The 18,742-nt window shown below is 42.8% G+C and overlaps 1 protein-coding gene across 1 annotated transcript; it reads right to left on the bottom strand.

Moving 5' to 3' along the window:
* Nucleotides 1–876: 876 nt before the first annotated feature.
* On the bottom strand, nucleotides 877–18,741 carry Glod4 (glyoxalase domain containing 4). Its single transcript, XM_052194569.1, has 9 exons — nucleotides 18,594–18,741; nucleotides 16,049–16,098; nucleotides 14,559–14,679; nucleotides 12,824–12,968; nucleotides 9,452–9,588; nucleotides 8,972–9,058; nucleotides 8,250–8,363; nucleotides 8,068–8,154; nucleotides 877–1,179 (listed from the first exon to the last, which is right to left on the bottom strand). Exons 1-9 carry the CDS (start codon nucleotides 18,681–18,683, stop codon nucleotides 1,114–1,116), a joined length of 897 nt encoding a protein of 298 aa, XP_052050529.1. The 5' UTR covers nucleotides 18,684–18,741; the 3' UTR covers nucleotides 877–1,113.
* Between the last annotated feature and the right edge of the window lies 1 nt (nucleotide 18,742).

The following is an 18,742-nucleotide window of genomic DNA, read 5'->3' as shown; positions in this document are numbered from 1 at the left end:
AAAGAGCAAACACTTAATTGGTAGCTTATAGTTTCAGAAGGTCAGTCCATTATCATTATGGTAGGAACCCTGACATTATGCAGGTGGACTTGGTGTTGAAGGAGCCAAAAGTTCTATACCTTAATCTAAAAACAGCCAGGAGATTGCCACATTGTCCAGACTTGAGCACATATAAGAGATCTCAAAGCCCCGCCTCCATAGTGACACACATCCTCTAACAAGGCTATACCTCCACCAATAGTGTGCCACTTTCCATAGGCCAACCATGTTCCAACCACCACACCTGGAACAGTGGTCCACATCTATAAGCCTAGCACTGGAGGCTGAAGCAGGAAGTGCAAAAGTTCAAAGCCAATGAGTAAGGCAGCCTGTGCATTTGCTCTTAGCAAGAGGCAGGTGGGCCTCGAGTTGGAGGCCAATCTAGCTGACAGAGTTCCAGGCCTGCCAGGGCTAAAGACTCTCTGTCTTTAGAGGAAAAAAAAGTTAAAAGCTACCTTGAGTTACATGGTGAAGTGACAGGTTCACTCAGAGCTATAACGTGAGACTGTCTCATAAAGTCAAAGGGAAAAAGGTTTCTTTTAATGTCAAGACCTTCTGTGGTAAGATATTAGACAGTATCTTACCATCAGGCCCTGCAAATTAGCACTCTAAGCAGTAGATTTGGCTTTGTTTTGTTTGATATAGTCCTGGCTGGCCTCCAACTCAAAGATCCTCCTGTCTCTGCATCCCAAATGCTGGGATTAAAGGCATGTGCTCCCATGTCTAGCTGGTTTGACTTCATTTTGACATTTGTTTCAATATTATCTACATGACTAACAGGTAATCAAATTTTCCTCCAGCCCCAACCAAGAGTAATGTTCCATATAGTTGTCTCAGTTTTGACAATAAATTTGTTACCAAATTTAATACAATTACATACAGTAGGAATTTGCCTCTACCAAGAGTGATAAAAATTTCATTTCTAAAACAAAACAGAGCTTTGAAGAGTGAAACTACCACACAGACCTCCTATGCAGGACACAACCAAGTGGTGGGAGCATTTCTCAAACCAGATAAATGCCAGACTGATAACAGACTGGACTGGAGTTGTAAGTGCTGTTCACGTGTCTTCCACTAACCCGAAGCCTTTGGTTTATTTCTCGTAGCAAACCACTCGTCACTTTTGTCTGCTGCCATTGCCTAGGAAACAGATGGGCAGATGTTATTCCAAGTCTGCATTCTCCACCATGACACTAGCACCAAAGCAGTTCACCTGTGTAGAGAATGCTGTTCGCTAATGGCAGGAAAGCCTGGCTGTTGATGAAAGACCAGGGACTGTAACTACCGAGTCCTTGGCAGAACAGGATCCTTCAGAGTTTATGAGCTTAGTCTGACACCAAACAAAATGAATGTAGCTCAGTGGCTTACTTACCTTCAGTTCACACCCCAGTACCACCACCAAAAATAGTGTTTGAAACAGCCAGGCACACACTTTATTCCCAGCACTCAGGAGGCAGAAGGTAAGGAGATCTCTTGAGTTTGAGGCCTGATCTACAGAGCAAGTTCTAGTACAATCAGAGATGCACAGAAAAATCAAGTCTTGAAAAACCAAAACCAAAACATTTGCCCCTACAAATCATTTAGCTATTTGGTAACAGAAATTTTTTATTTAGCCAATAAGAAGCTATAGTAAAACTTTTTTTTTTTTTTAAGTGAGGGTTGGGGCTGGGGAGGTGGCTCAGCAGTTAAGCACATGTTCTGCTCTTGCAGAGGGCCCAAGTTGGGGTACAATCATCCTGGCCTCATAGACGCCTACGACTATAACTCTAAGGGAATTAACACTCTCCTGCACCACAAGGCACCTACATACATTCTGTATAGTAACACCACACAAAGAAATGGAAATACAAATAAATCTTTGTTTTAAATTGAGTTTGTATCATGTACTAGGTGCTATCCTGGGTCTAGTATGACAGAAGTGATAGTCTGGGCTTGGGGATTCTACTGAACAACTGATGATTCACACAGGAATTAACTGTCCATAAGAGAGCATGTTTGTTTGAGTTATTTAGTGTAAAAGACCCACAAAAGGCTGCCAGCCTGGCCTACAGAGTGAGTTCCAGGACAGTCAGGGCTACACAGAGAAACCCTGTCTTGAAAACCAAAAAAAAAAAAAAAGGAGGAAACAACTAAATATTGTAAGAAACACTCATCTACACCAGGAGGAAATCACAAGATGTTTACATTAGAAAAATATAACAGAAAAATATAATACATAATTTGATTAAGCAATAGTAAAGGTGCAAGTCCTGGGCAGTGGGCTTCAGAATGGTACAAGTTATATGACATCTTAGACCCAGCTAGCCTGGTGGTAGACATATGCAATACCAACATTTAGCGAGAAAAACAGGAAATTTGCCAGTTCCAGAACATTCTAGGTTACTTCATAAATATTTGCCTAAATAAGTAATAATTTGGGGGGCTACCTGATTTACCATGCTGATGAAAATATAAAGAACTTAAACCTTAAGGCAATATTAAGAAACAGCTCCCAAGAACTGAATGAGATCATAAAGAATGGAGAAAAGAACAATTAACTCTGGTATGGAGGAGCCAAGAAAACCTCTTTATTTTGAAGGACCAGCTTAAGAAGAAGAGAAAGAAAAACCACTTTGGGTGGAGGCAAGAAGTTGTGGTTATGTTACTATAAGAAGTGTAGGGAGATCAGAATAGGGCTAGCCTAGGGGCTTTCTGGAGATGATAGAAGGCAGAGTAGATAAGGGCCAGCAGACATACGGCAAGCTTAGTCAGTGAAGAATGTAGCTGGGAGTCAATAGAGCTGGTAGATTAGTTTAAAGCTTACTAAATTTCAAAAGTTGTGTTCAAAGACCAGAAATATCTCAGAAGTAGAACTCAGTTCTTGGTGAATAATGGCTAATAGCATTTAAAAGAAAATCAAAATGAGAAAAAAAAATATGTTAAAGTGCATGTGTCTATAAATCTAAAACTATCCTAGGCTTGGCAAGATGACTCAGCAGGTAAAGGCACTTGCAGCCAAACGGGCCACCTGAGTTTGATCTCCCAGACTCATAGAGTAGAAGGAGAGAACTGACTCCCACAAGTTGTCTCTGACCTCTACCAACATGCCATGACTTGCACGTGCAGTGAATAAATAAAATGTAATAATCGTTTAAAGAATAGAACAATTGTAAAGTAAAAGGTGGGTTCAGTGCAAGTCAAAAAACAGCTCTGAGGAGTCTGGCTGGAACACCTGGGACATTAGGAGATAATACTGTCTTCCTCCCTCCCTCCCTCCCTCCCTTTCTTCTATTTCTTTCATTTGTTTTTGAGGAAGGATCTCTCTATGTAGCGCTAGCTGTCTTGGAACTTGCTATGTAGAACAGGCTGGCTTCAAACTCACAGAGATCCTCCAGTCTTGGTCTCCTAAGTGTTAAAACTGCACCCAGCAAGAAATCTTTTGCCCACAAGAAGGACCCGAGTACAGAGAAAGGGAAGAATTATAGCAACCTGAAATACCTCCATCCCAGTGTCTCTGTCTTCCATTTATTAAATGCCTGATACCATGAGTATAGTGAGAAGTCTGGAATTTTGACTTAACAAAAACACAGAAATATAAGAATACTGTTTGGTTTCCTTAGGACACGGGGCTAAGGTGCATATTTTACATATCAAAGCAGACGCAGCCTCCAGGTTCTCCCAGAATCCCTCAGTTCCTACCTGGCATACCCACCCCTAAGCCTGAACTTTTCAGCCCAGGGGTTGGGTTACCCTTCCTCTAGAGGTTCCTCCCTATATAATTGAGACATTTTGATCTCTCGTCTCTTCCTCTCCTTCCTCCTCCTCCTCCTCTTCCCTTCTCTCTTCCTGCACACTCAAGCCCCTTCTCTCTCTCTCTTCCCCCTCCGCCCATTCTCTCCCCACTGTGACTTCCCTGGCCCCAGTCCTGGGGTCTGTGAAGTCACCTGAGAACAGCTTTCCAATAAACCCAATAAACATGCCTTTAATGTATTCTTTTTTTTAATGATTTATTTATTTTATAGACATAGGTGTTTTATTTGCATGTATGTCTGTGTCACTGTTGCATCCCCTGAAACTGGAGTTACAGACAGCTGTGAGCTGCCATATAGGTGCTGGAAACTGATCCTGGGTCCTCTGAAAGAGCAGCTAGTGTTCTTAACTACTGAGCCATTTCTCCAGTCCCGTATCTGTCTTAAATTGGCTCACCGAGAAGAAATAACCTATAAAATATGCTTTCATTTTAATCCCAGGTATAGGATATGGGCTGCTTCAAAGCAGCTGACTATGACTTGACTTGTGCCCTAGGAGAGGCATGGTTTTGCCAGCTGTAGATAGTTTCTGTGATTTTTGTGACATTTAGAATTCTGGGGACTTTTCAGAGGGTATATAAATACTAGGGCTCTAAGAAATTGGGGGATTGTTGTTTGGTTGTTGTTGGTTGCAGTTTGTTAAGTAGTTGTGTGCAAAAAAGATGCAAGAAGAAGAAACCAGATATTCTGATGTCCCTAATCATCGGGAAGTAGTCTAATGTCACACCCTTTCTGATCCTTAACTTTATTCAGGGACCTTTTTCCTTTCTATCCTTTTTTCTCTCATCATGATTTAGGGGACTGAAAGAATGGAAGAAAAAGGGTGGAGAAAGGTGGAAGTAAGAAAAACCCATAAAGAGGAAAAAGCCAGCGACACGAGTGATTCTTTACAAGCTGTGACTTAGAGAATCTCAAGTTAGTGGATACACACGTAGCACTTAAGAACACATCAAAGCATGCCGGTGTGGTGGTACACACCTTTAATCCTAGCACTGCAGAGGCAGGTAGATCTTCTGTGAGTTCAAGACCAGCCTGGTCTGCATAGAGTAACATAGCCCCTGAACTTAGTAGGCCTCAAGACCTTAGCATAACTAACTCCAGGCTGTAAAACTCTACATGTAGACAGAACCACCCGCCAAAACCAAAACAAAGGCCTAATCCATCAAGGTCCATAGTTATGGGAGTCTCTAAATGTGCTAACCTTGTTTTTGGCTTCTGTAGTTCTGTTTCTTGGTAACTGCTCTTGTAGCTAAAGTATGTCAACCCAGGATATAGTTTTTTGCTTAAAAGTTCATCATTAGAAAGGCTCTGGGCTACACTGAGATCTCAAACACCCAGTATAGTGGCTGACCAGCTAAGAAAGACTTTCTACTGGCTTAAAGCCAAGTCCAAGCAGTCTTCTCTGGTGAATACTCCACAATAATAGTGAGTTCCAGGACAGCCTGGGCTACATTAAGACCCTGTCTAAAGAAACAGGCCAACAAGGTTACGGAGATATCTCAGTGGATGAGGGCACTTGCTCTAGAAGCATGAGGACATGAGTTCAGATCCCCGTACCAAATAAAAAGCATGAACGCACTTTGCCTGTTCCACAGCTTTGAGAGGCAGAGAGCGGTGCCCTTTTGAGCCATTATTAAACAAAATAAAGGTTTTGAATTAAGAGTTAATCTAGTAACAAGATAGCTACTAAGTGACTAAGGGAGCTGTGTATTCAGTTGTGTACACAGTGCGCTACACTGCCCAAAGACAATTCCTGCCATAAGTGTCAAGAGAACAAGAGATTCCACATGCCACTCAGAACAGAGCAGTCTAAAACACAGGAGTGACTTGGTTCTCAAGTTTACATTTAATACTTTCAGAAATGCACATAACAAGCTATGGAAAGAGAAACAGGCTTAAGAGAAGCAGACTCACTTCAGTACATTTGCCTGAACTTTGCTGTACAGTAAAGTAATTCTCCTGGGTATGGATCTTAGAGACACGAAACATGTGGCTGTAAGAAGATTTAAGCACGAATCCTACCAGCACTCTTCCTTATATAGATAAAAAGCCACAAACAATCTAAATGTTCACTACCATAGAAATGGATAAACAAATTGTTATCTAATAAAAGCAACACAAAACATGATACATGCAATTACATGGTGGAATCTCAAATTAATCATAGTAAAATACCATTAAATGGATTCATTTGTTTAAAATCCAAGAATAAACAAAATAGATCTGCTGCACCAGAAATCTGAACAGTGGTTACCTGGAAGAAGTGTCAGGAGCTATGAAGAAGGATCTCAACCCACGGGGCTGGGGGTGGGTGGGGGCTGAAAGAACAAAGAGAAAGAAAGAAAGAAAGAAAGAAAGAAAGAAAGAAAGAAAGAAAGAAAGAAAGAAAGAAAGAAAGAAAGAAAGAAAGAAAGCAGCACATTTGCTAACCAAGAGCTCGCTCCACAGTGTCTTCCTGCGCGATTAAAGCTTTAAAGGTATCTTTTACATATTTCCTTTACCTTGCAATAATGTGACCATCTATAGTTATGTCTATAGTTAATTATCCTCTATAAAGCACACCACAATCCCATTATTTTATTTTCTCACCTCTTTAGATAAAGTTCTAAAGGAACTTTTAAAAGTTCAGAGAATTTTAACAAATTGCTTAAATGCCAGTTATACAGATCAAAAAAGTACAGAACTGGGATAAATTGATTCCGTTAATCACTCAATTAGGTATTCAGAAGTGAGGGAGGACCAGTGATCAGGCCTACCCTCCTATCTACATGGAAGGCTGAAACAGGAAGGTCCTTTGAGCCTAGGAACTAGAGGTCAACCGGGATAACAGAATCCCTGTCTGGAAAGTCCAAGGTATTCAGAGAATGTCTACTTCATGCTGGGTCTATGTTAGAAACTAGGGTCCAACAATGGGCTACTGTTTTCCTGATGACAAATCAAGTGTGATGAGAACAGAAGCTGCTGCATTTGGCAAGATGAGATCACTACCAACAATGTCAACATAAACACTATTTGCTGCCAAGATCTAGTGCAGAGAAGTATGCATTTCAGACAAAAAATAGAAACCATGTGCAAATATGTAATTAAGGCAGAAATCTAGCCGGGCAGATTAAACATACCTTTAATCCCAGCACTTGGGAGGCAGAGGCAGGTGATTTCTGAGTTTGAGGCCAGTTGGTCTACAGAGTGAGTTCCAGGACAGCCAGGGGTTTACAGAGAAACCCTGTTTCAAGAAACCCTGTCTCAATAAACCAAATAAATAAATAAATAAATAAAATAAATAAAGCATAAATCTAATTAAAGAAACCTGGTAGATACAGTCGTAACACTTGGAAGGATGAGGCAGGAGGATCACTAATTTATAATCAGTTTGGAGACACAGACTCATGTCTCAAACTCAAAAAGACAAACAAATACCAAGAGATGGAAAATGGCATGGAAGGGTTTTTGGTGTTTCGTGGGCCTGAGTGAACATATATGCATGCAGGAGCACTTGGGGGTCAGCAAAGGGGGTCAGATTTCTTGAAACTGGAGTCATAAGTAGTACTGAACCTTCACATGGGTGCTGGGAACTAAACCTGTCTTCTCTAAGAGCAATAAGCTCTCTTAATCACTAAGCCATGTTTGTTTTTTTGAGACAGGGTTTCTCTGTGTAGCCCTGGCTGTCCTGGAACTCACTCTGTAGACCAGGCTGGCCTCGAACTCAGAAATCCGCCTGCCTCTGCCTCCCAAGTGCTGGGATTACAGGCGTGCGCCACCTATTTTCTGAACAGGCTCTATTTTCTGTTTCTAAGAGACCAGGTCTCACTATGTGGCTCTGGTTAGCATAGAACTTGCTATATAGATCAGCTGGCCTTGAATTCAGAGATCCCCTGCCTCTTTCTCCCAAGAAAAGTTTTAAAAGATGACTGAATCTCTTGGTATGATAATGAGAACAAGTAGGAAGGAGGAGACTAGAGTCTAATGAGAACCAGATAGCCAGGCAGCCAAGAAAACAAAAGGGGACGGACACCGGGCACTGTCATCCACTGACCCTAAGAATGGCTAGTCAGCCCGAGGCAGTGGGAAGATGGAGATGCTAAGTTCTATAGAGGAAAGGTAGGTGATATTGAAGACATTGTCTCTGAATAAAAGTCATCACAACAAGAAAAGGGCATGCTTGACAGCACCTGGACCCTATATGTCCTTTATACCATCCTGTTTTGCCCTAATATGACATTGATGTAGAAACAAGACTCACATCATCTAATAATTGGCTTCCTTTTGGATCCACCTTAGAGAGCTCTCGAAAAGCTTCATCCCCAACAAAGCAAATTTCATGTCCATCCTACACCATAAAAGAGAAAAGCAATGTGAAAAAAAAAAATCTTTGAAGAAATCCCTGGGATGGGATAGCCTGTCCCCTCGCTAAGCAATACTTACAGGGTCAGCCAGGATGACCACTTGCACTGTCGCTTTCCCTGGGGTATCCAGACTCACCAACGGAGTCAGGATTGATTGGCTCTCCTTTTTCATCAAGTCTTCTAAGTCTGGCAACTTGAAAACACAAAAGGGCAAATGAGCCAGGCTCACATGGTACTTTCCTGGCACGGTCCTCATTTGACCACGGCACCCCTGGATGGATTTATCTCCTCAGTGGTTCTTAAAAGAATGAGTAAGCATAAAACAAAGCCATAAGCAGAACGAACTTACAGGGAGTCCAATGTTCTTAGCTGGATTGAAACCAGATAGTAACAGAACTTAACCGATCAGGGATTGAAGAGAGGGCTCAGCAACCAAGAGTGAGTACTACTCTCAAAGGGGATGTAAGTTCAGTTCCCAGCAACCTCACTGGGGAGTTTATAAATGCTGGTGACTCCAGCTCCAGGGGAAGTCCAGTGTGGACACCTGCATTCATGTTATTATGCATACAACACACACACACACACACACAGAAAATAAATTGTGAAAGAAAAAAAAAAGCTAGGGAGATGGCTTTATTGAATTTGGTTCCTTGCACTCACTTCTGGGGCTCGCAATTCCCTGTGAGTTCAATCCTGAGGGATCCGACTGTCCCCACAGGCACCTGCACTGGCACACAGACATATACATACACATAATCAAAAATAACGAATTTAAAAAACAATTAAGTAATCAAATAGTACCTCTTTCTGAGGACAAGAAAAGGCAATTCTTCCAAAGGCCGCTGCATGATCAACTGTACCCTGGATGCTCTGTAGCTCCAGCTTACACTGAAGAGAAATAAGAGAGTGGGCTGATGCTTTCTAACAGGATACACATGTGTGTAGTGCAAAAACTATAGTGTTTGGTAAGGTGCTTGCCACGTAAGTGTGAAGACCTTAGTACAGATCCTGGCACCCATACAAAGCTGGATGTGGCGTTATTCCTGTGGTGTGGCAGGAGGCAGGCAGGAGAAACTCCAAGGCTTACAGGGCAGCTAACCACAAACAAAAACCAAGGAAGTATCTGAGTAGTAAGGTTATTAGTGGATTTATTTCCTTCTTTATTTCATCTAGAAACTCACTGAATCACTATGAAGAAACCATGGGACCACTTTCATGTTAACCTGATTTATGAACCAAACACAAAGGAGCAGACAAGCTGTTCCTCTGCAGGTCACTCACCTGGTTATCAGCGTAGCCCAGCAACACACGTTGCTTTTCCTCATCTTGTTCATAAATTTTCATTCCCAGGAGATTAGACCAGTAGTTCAAGGATTTCTGGAGATCAGACACTGCTAGAGTCACCTTTAGTACAGGATCTGAGGGTAAGAAATATAATGCGTGAAGTTGCTCCAGTGGAATGGGATAAAAGGCCCAACAAGCTTGAGCATAGGTTACGAATTTAGCTTAGAAGGCTAGAGGGGGAGTTTGTGCCTATTGTACAAGGTTTCCATTTCCCTTCCAGCAACTTTCTTCTTATCCAAAGAATTTAGTTTATAAGGAAAGCATTTTAAATCAACATAAAATGAAACACGAGCCAAATTAATGTTCACAAGATGATTTGGTGGGACAAGCTACATGTTTGAATTAAACAGAAAAATGTATTTCTGAGGGGTTAATGTATAAAACTTAAAGAATAAATGAAGAAAACCAGTACAAGTAGTTTGTTTTTCATTATTTAATTTTTATTGTCCTGACAAACTATCAATGCTAACTGTTTTATTGCAGGGAAAGAAATTAAAATGATAGAGTGTAAGTTAGAAAGTTTGTGGGCACAGATTTGACAGAATGTACCAAAAGTTTTAAAAATGTACTGAAAAAGCAAGTCTGCTCTCAGCAGTTCAGAAAGCAACTGTGTCTATGTGAAGGGCTTTTTTTCACAAAGGCTTTTTCCCAGTGTTGCCCAGAACAATGAGACACTAGGAACAACACAAACACCCAACAACAGAGGCTGCTTATCTTCTGCAGAGGAATGCTGCCATGGAATTCCTGCAATGGCTTATGCAGGGCATTTATATATGTGTATGTACTGTTTCCTATAAAAGATCTTGAGCCCAGACTATGGAATGCTCACAGAAGTTATTGCTAGGCACATGGGCACCACTTTCCTCCCCTTATTATCCTCCCCTCCCCTGCTCTTCCTTTTATATATGCAATATGTAAAAAAAATCTAGCAGACATACACAAATAAATCTAATTATTAAAAAAAAAAAAAAAGCCAGGTGGTAGTGGAGCACGCTCGGGAAAGCAGAGGCAGGCAAATCTCTAAGTTTGAGGCTAGCATGGTCTACAGAGGGAGCTCCAGGATAGCCAGGGCTATACAGAGAAACCTTGTCTTGAAAAACAAAAACATAAACAAAACAAAACAAAAACAACTAAAAGCAACTAAAATATAGTGGAAAAAACGCCACATTATAGGCGATTTTCTGACACCTGCAACCCCCACCCCTGCCAGTGCCAGAGGCTGAGCCCAGGCCCTGCACGTCAGACAAATACTATGTCACTAAGGGGTAGCCCAGCATTGTGAAGCATTTTTCCTTTTCTTTCTTCCCTTCTCTTCCTTTTTTATTTCCTGCAATATAGAAACTTTACCTAGGACCTCACATGCTAGGCAAGTATTCTGTCACTCAACCTTTTTGTCCTTTTTGAGACTGGCTCTCAAGAGGTTGCCGATAGGCCTTAATCTTCAGTCCAAGCAGGCCTTCTTGCCTTAGCTTACAAACCCTCCTACTAGGTGGGATTATAGGTCCACGCCATTGGGTGTAGCCAAGGTAACTTGTAAAGAGCTGTTGTACAACTACGTGTGACTCACCTATGACAAAGGCAGGGTTTCCCCTCAGTTTCCATCCCTGCGGCAGGAGGGCGATGCCAAGACTAACCGTGGTGCTTTTCACAGGGCTCCTCCTGGGAAACTCAAGTTTACTGTCCTCCACTAACTGCAAAATCATCAAATCCAGGTTCATCGAGAACCTGAGCTCAGTGACAGAAGAGACCTTAACTTTACTCCCTAGATTGAGCAAATAGCAGAGACACTCTCCCCAGAGACAGAAGGCCTGCAAGACAGGCACGGGTGCAGGCCACCTGCAGGAAACTAGAGCCTCAGAGAGCTTAGCATGGCAAAGGACTAAAGCACCTTAGGAATGTGGGGCTTGCCATTGTTTTAAGTCCAGGCTGAGTGCCTCTTACTTGAAATGCTTAGAGTAGCTCAATGCTTGAAGTAGCTCAGTTTGTAAAACTTGCATAGACGTTGCTGGCTGAGGATCCCTCATCTGAAAATCCAAACACTACAGACACAGTTCCAGGCCTGAAAATGCAGCCCTGGAGTCGAGGCAATACAGTCCTTGAGTTCTTGGCTAGCCTAGACTACTCGTTCACACAGGTTAGGTTTTTTTGTTTTTGTTTTTGTTTTTGAAACAGGGTTTCTCTGTGTAGCCCTGGCTATCCTAGAACTGAGAGATCTGCCGGCCTCTGCCTGCCAAGTGCTGGGAGTAAAGGGCCATGCCATGACACCCAGCCCTAAGACATAGTCTGAAAACAAAACACAACAACAAAAATTTAATCTGCTATTTTGGAATTTTGGAATAGGATACTCAGCCTGTATTAAGCAGACAGTGTATTAAATCTGACCAGTGAGTGAGCTGGCAGGTTCCAGAGGTCTGTTCTCCTCTTTAAAGAGTCTATTTGCAGGCTCCTTCTCAAAGTGTATATGGGAGCATGAAGCCCCAGCTGCTTCCAGCATCTCATACTTGTGTGGGAACTAGCTCTAACAGCATGAGAGGACAACACAGGGAAAACTTGGGGTCTTCATATGGCTGACCCGATGACCAACTAACCCTTAGTCTTCCTACCTGCTCTGTGAACTTGAAGCATGCCCTTAGTGTTCAAATTGGTTTAAGCTGGGTTTGCTGTTATTTGCTGCTGAAAAAATATCCTAAAAATATGTATTATCTGTAGAACAAAACCAGTGTAGATTCTCTGTAGCCAGGTACTAATATACAACACATACTTAATGGATTTAATATACAACATGTATCTAATGTATGTAATATACAACATGTACCTAATGTATGTAATATACAACTTGTAGCTAATGTAATAAACAACATGTACCTAATGTAATATACAACCTGTACCTAATGTATGTCATATACAACATGTACCTAATGTATGTCATATACAACATGTACCTAATGTATGTCATATACAACCTGTACCTAATGTATGTCATATACAACCTGTACCTAATGTATGTCATATACAACATGTACCTAATGTATGTCATATACAACATGTACCTAATGTATGTCATATATAACCTGTACCTAATGTATGTAATATACAACATATACCTAATGTATGTAATATACAATATACCTAATGTATGTAAAGGGGAATGACTTCCTAGAATACAGGCAAGAACACGGGCTTAGGAAAGATACATCCTATCAATATAGAAAAACAACAATACAAAATGAACTCCACCCCAGAACCCTCTCCATCCCATCTCCATCAAATGTGCCTTTAAACAGGCTTTGCCTGGCCTAATGTAATTACCTGACTGAGATGGACTTCTATCCTGTAGGTAGAACTTATATCCTCCTGGGGCTTCAGTTTCAAAAATCCCTTCTGCAACTTTATTGAGTGGCCACTCCAGCTTCCTGGCATTGCTGACAGCCTGGCTGGAAGCAAGTGTAATTCCCTGCGACAAATAACATCCACACATTACAACAGAGCTTTGCAGGACAAGGTAAGGAACTAAAACCCCAGAGCCTAAGATTTAATTGGCATTTTCTTTTTCTTTTCTTTTTTTTTTTTTTTTTTTTTTTTTTGGTTTTTTTGAGACAGGGTTTCTCTGTATAGCCCTGGCTATCCTGGAACTCACTCTATAGACCAGGCTGGCCTCGAACTCAGAAATCCGCCTGCCTCTGCCTCCCAAGTGCTGGGATTAAAGGTATGCACCACCACTGCCCGGCTGGCATTTTCTTATAGTGATTCAAAGATGGTTTTAGGTGTTTTCTCCAAATTCTTCAGATGCAGACAGTTATAAATCACAGCAAAGATATTAAAATATTGGGCTGGAGAGATGGCTCAGCGGTTAAGAGCACTGACTGCTCTTCCAGAGGTCCTGAGTTCAATTCCCAGTAACCATATGGTGGCTCACAACCATCTATAATGGGATCTGATGCTCTTTCTGGTGTGTCTGAAGACAGCAACAGTGTACTCATATACACAAAAATAAATAAATAAAACTTTTAAATATCTGTGATATTTAATCCATTTAATATCAAAGAAAATCTCTTCAGTTTTCAAGACAAAAGTAGAAAAATCTTGATTTTACATAGACTGGTCAGCTATCCACTTGAGACAATTTGAATTTAGTTACTCATTTATGAGGTTGACCTTGAACCTGAAACTTTGCTTACTCTAGCTAAATACTCTCCCACTAGCTATATCCACAGTCCAGTTTTGGATTTTAAGCACAAACACTTTAATCAAAGTTCCCAATAGTATACAACTGTCCTCTGGGAAATCCAGCCTTGTTCAGCCAGGACTACTGTAAGGGTCTCTGTTCTGCCTGTCAACCTATCATCTACTCTGTAGCCAGAGCAAATGTTTCACAAAGGCATCCTACAGCTTGTTCTCAAGTAGTCCACAGGCTTTGTTTCCCTTGATGGCTCCTAAAAGGCACAACACTATGCACATTTTTCTCTTTGAGACAGGGTCTTAAATATGTAGCCCTGGTTAGGCTCAAGAACTCATAATCCTCCTGCCTCGCCTTCTAAATGCTGGGATTTTGGTCATGTGCCACCATACCCAGCCATCACTTCTCACCCCTCTCCTACCACCTTCCCCCCACCTCAGTCAGGGTTTGGGCCTGACACAGGCTCCTCCCTCCTCCTATGCGCCTCCCTCCTCATGCTGCCCTCACTCCCTTCCTCTTCTGAATTCTGGCTCCATTGTCACCTCCTCACTAACCACTATTTTCAACTTCAAATTTCAAAAAGCTGTTTAGGGCTGGAGAAATGGCTCAGTAGTGAAAAGTCCTAGATGTTCTTGCAGAGGACCCTTATGGGCAGGTCGCAACCATCCCTAACTCCAGTTCAAGGGGATCTGACACCCTCTCCTGACCTCTTCAGATACTGCATACACATGGTGCACACACATGCATATAGGCAGAACATTCATACACAGTCTATCTTTCATTTTTTAAAGCCAACTTTGTTTCTAACCTAGACTATTATATCTGTCTCAGCCTCATCCAGATTCACTGGGACAGGGTGATATTTACCATGAAGTCATTGCCAAGCTTGTAGTCTCCAATGCCATAATTGTATGTCAGTTCTGCAACAAAATGATCATCTTCTGGCCCAAATCCCACCATTGTTTTACTCCACTTCCCATCATAAGGCCTAAAAAAAATGAGAGCAAGTGAACTCAGTGAGCACAGGAAACTCTGCTTCCTCCTTTAGAACACACGGTGGCCAGTCCCTTTCAGTCCCATAAATTCTAAATAAGGATGAGATGACCTCTGAAGGTGCTGACAGCAGTGAACAGAGTTCAAGCACCCCCACCACAAGAGCCACACACCAACCATTTGGCACTTACTTAAGGAAAGACTTAGTTACTTTTTTTCTTCCGAGACAGGGTTTCTCTGCATAGCCGTGGCTGTCCTGGAACTCACTCTGTAGACCAGGCTTGAGCTCAGAAATCCGCCTGCCTCTGCCTCCCAGAGTGCTGGGATTACAGGCGTGAGCCACCACCGCCTGGCAGACTTAAGTTACTTTTAAAAATAATGTAGGAGAAGGAATCCTAAAGACAGTTCTCTAGTCTAAGCTCAAAATAGTTTCTTTGCCTATGAGTCAGTAAGCATGCAAATCCTAAGGGCCTTGGAGGTTTCCAACTTGCCATGGATACTATTTCTTAGTATACTGTTGCTTAGTACTACTATTACTTAGTATATTTGCTTAGTATTATTACTAAGTATTACCTAGCCATTGCTTTCCCTACTGCATGTATTTATTTGTGCTTGTACTAAAATATGAAAAAATATTTGGTCTTTGTTAGGATTCCTGGCACAGAGCTCTTTAAACCTTGGAATTTCCTGATAAGTGGACCTTGTATTCTTGAACCTCTTTTAGAATACTTGGGTTAACAACAGCAAGCTGACTGAAGGTGAGGAGAGATAGCTTGAGATTTGCTTGGTTGCCAAAAAGACCAAAAGATCAGAATATTGAGCCACACTTACCTTTGAGAAGGGGAGAGGGAGGGTAGAGTAAATTCTATAAATCTGTGTAAAAACTATTCAACAAGATCTGATGAGTTTGTGGGCTATTGCAGCCATGGAGGTGCTGGGATCACAGGATCGACTGGAAATGCCATCCTCTCTCTCTTCCCTACCGCTCTGCATACTGTTCTTCTCTCTGGCTCTTTGATTTAAATTCTTTATAAGCCAGTAAATGTAAGTAGTTTTCCCTGAGGTCAGGAGGCGGGGTTACTAGGATCTTTAGCAGGTCTCACATACCTCCAGACAGACAAGGAACTGAGCTAGAATCTGGAGTCCTGGAGAACTGCTTGCTGGGTCTGAGGTGCTGCATGGGAATGTGGAGAAACAAAGGGTGTTCCCCATTGCTATTCAAGTAGCTTCTCTTATTTCATGCCTCCTTTCTATTATTTTTATTTATTCTTTAAAGCAGTTTATCCCACGTCTTGCACTCAACTTTGAGAGTGTGCTCTGCTCAGAGCTACTGAGAACATAAGCTTTTAAGAGTCAAGTCGTACCCGTTACATGCAGCTTTGCAGCCTTCCTCAAATTCCTCATGGCGTAGAACCTGGTAAAGAGAACAGGACAGATTTTAACGGTCTGCTTTTTGGAGTACCAGGGAACCCGGGCACTTGTGTTGGACCAGAGCGCTATGCTGAGCAACGCTCTTGGCCCTTGGCTTTAAAAGACTGAGTCTCGCTGTGTAACCCAGTTGGTCTCAAACCACGATCCTCCTGGCTCAGCCATCCACACGCTGCACTTCAGGTGCACTAGCACTGTACACAGCGCATTATACAAACTAAAAGGACACAGACATGATCACTTGTCAGCTTTACTAAGAGAAACAAGCAGACCTAGGCTAGATGCAGCAGAGGTAAGAACGTCTTAAGAAGGGCCTGGTAGCGCACACCTTTAATACCAGCACTTGGGAGACAGAGGCGGGTAGATTTCTGAGATAGCACTGAGCAAGCTGTTTTAGGCTCCGTTTCAGACTGAGTGAGTGGGCCTCTGTTGGTGAAAATGGATAACCTGTTCGGATACCTGAGACAGTACCTAGAATGCAGAAGGCTCTCACTGTCTGAGTCTCTGCTCCCCGCCCCCCCCACACACACAGTGTCTCATTATGTAGCAGTCTGGCTTGCTGTAGTGTAGGCTGGCCTCGAGCCTCCCAACTGCTGGGATTGCAGGAATAGGCCCCCACGCTCAGCTGTCTTCAGTTGTCCTTCCTACTGCTCCGTGGAAGCGTCATTACTTCCCTCAAAGGTTACAAAAACCATCTTTATTAGTCGGGCATGCTGACACTCTGGTCAAGTTGAGGCAGAAGCGTATCAAGTGCAAGGCCAACCTCAGCTACTTACTGGCCCGCCCCCACATTAAAAAAACAAACACAAAACTTATTGATTTCTTTCCTTAATAAAAGGAAAATATACTCATAAAAATATTCTCCTAAAGCATAGCTCTGGTGGTATCACAGGCTTCCCCTTGCTGTAGCCTAAAACTCAATTGCTTTACATGCATAGTGTTCGAGACAATTCCAGAAATGATTCCAGAAATGAACCCCTACATTCTCACGTACCAATCTTTTCATCTAGCCAAATACACATAAAATCAGTGTCATTTTCCAACCATCTCCACATCACCTACTCAGGCCTTCTTGAATAACCTTCCCCTCTAACCCAGGTACATGGAAATGCTCCTTCTCAGAGTCAGTTTATGCAAGGTGCTCATGAATTATTTCCTGAGAACCTAGGTTGGTAAATCTCTCCTTTTCTATTTTTAACGTAAAAGTAGCTATTACTTTACAGGACACAAACTACCTAGGAGTCGGTTCTCACCTATACGGTAACATGTTTAATCTTCACAACAACCTTTTGATCAATGAAGAAATAAGAATAACGACATCTAGTATCACTAAACTCTGACTGGTAGATATAAAGCTAACTCCCCCTATCCTGTGCTCTAAATGGGAACAAATACCAGAGTCATTTGTGCCTGTTACCTAACTTTAACATGGTACCTTCAAACAACAGATGTGTGTGTGTGTGTGTGTGTGTGTGTGTGTCTGCCCGCCCGCCTGCCTGCCTGCCACAGGTCAGATTCCCTGGAGTTGGATTTACAGATGGTTGTGATCCACCCAACACTGGAAACCCATCTCACACCCTGTGGAAGAAGAGCAATCGTTCATAAAGGTTGAGCCATCTCTCCAGCCCCTGCACAGCAGATATTTTTATGACTAATTTGTGTTGACTGATTTGTGCAACTCCCTTTATACCCCTTACCTTCCTTACCATCTCTACACTAAGCTGGATTTGAACTGCTACAAGTCTGTTTTTAAAAAAAAATCTGCACTGGGGTGTTCCCTACCTCCCTGGCTTACCAAGTGCTCAACAAACCTCTGCTACACTTTCAGTTAAGTGACCCCCTTAGAATCACAACTTCTCAAACTGTTTCCAGGTACTAGGAAGCCGACTCGATTCTGACCTCATGCTTAAATCTGGGCTGTTTGGAGGAGAGCCACAGATTTACACTGAGCGCCTGAGTATCTACAAAGGAGACCACTCGAACTCGCCCTGACAGGGCGTGTTCATGTAATGGGACAGTGGAGTGCTTGTTTAGCATGCGCAAGGCCGTGGGTTCCCCTCCCAGAGCCTAAACTTTAAATCCGCAGCCCTGGTGGGAGCCGAAATTTGCTGATCACACCCAAACGTTTCAAACCAGGAGACCTCTCTGTCGTGGGATGGAAGGAGCTTTCTTCTAACGTTTTGCCTATCAACGCTTCTTCACGATAGACTGCAGGCTCCCCAAGCCAGGAGAGTAACGCATATTTGTGAAGGGCTGTAGGTGAATGTGCGTAGACAACACAAGTGGTAGGTCAGTCCCCTTTCAAAGGCTTCCCAACCCGAAAGAGGGGGGCTCGCAAAAGTTAAAAACGCCTGCTTGGCGACGCGGAGTCTAGGGCCTGGCGGCCAAAGTGGCCGCGCGCCCATGGCGTCCTCCCTCCCCAGGTGCGCCCCGGCCTCGCATCGGGGTCTCGCGCCAGCCCCGCTCGGCCCCGGTCTGCACCTGCATCCCCAGGACATCTCGAAAGAAATGCACCGTCTGGAAGCGGTTCCCCACTTTGAAAACGAAGTGCAGAGCTCGACGAGTGGCCATGGCTCCCGACACGAAAATCGAGTCCCAGACAGAGGGACGCCCCGCCCACAGAACCAGGA

This window comes from Apodemus sylvaticus, chromosome 10, assembly GCF_947179515.1.
Source record: "Apodemus sylvaticus chromosome 10, mApoSyl1.1, whole genome shotgun sequence".
Classification (NCBI taxonomy): Eukaryota; Metazoa; Chordata; class Mammalia; order Rodentia; family Muridae; genus Apodemus; species Apodemus sylvaticus.
The sequence above is the reverse complement of the archived record's forward strand: the minus strand, read 5'-3'. Positions and strand labels throughout refer to the sequence as shown.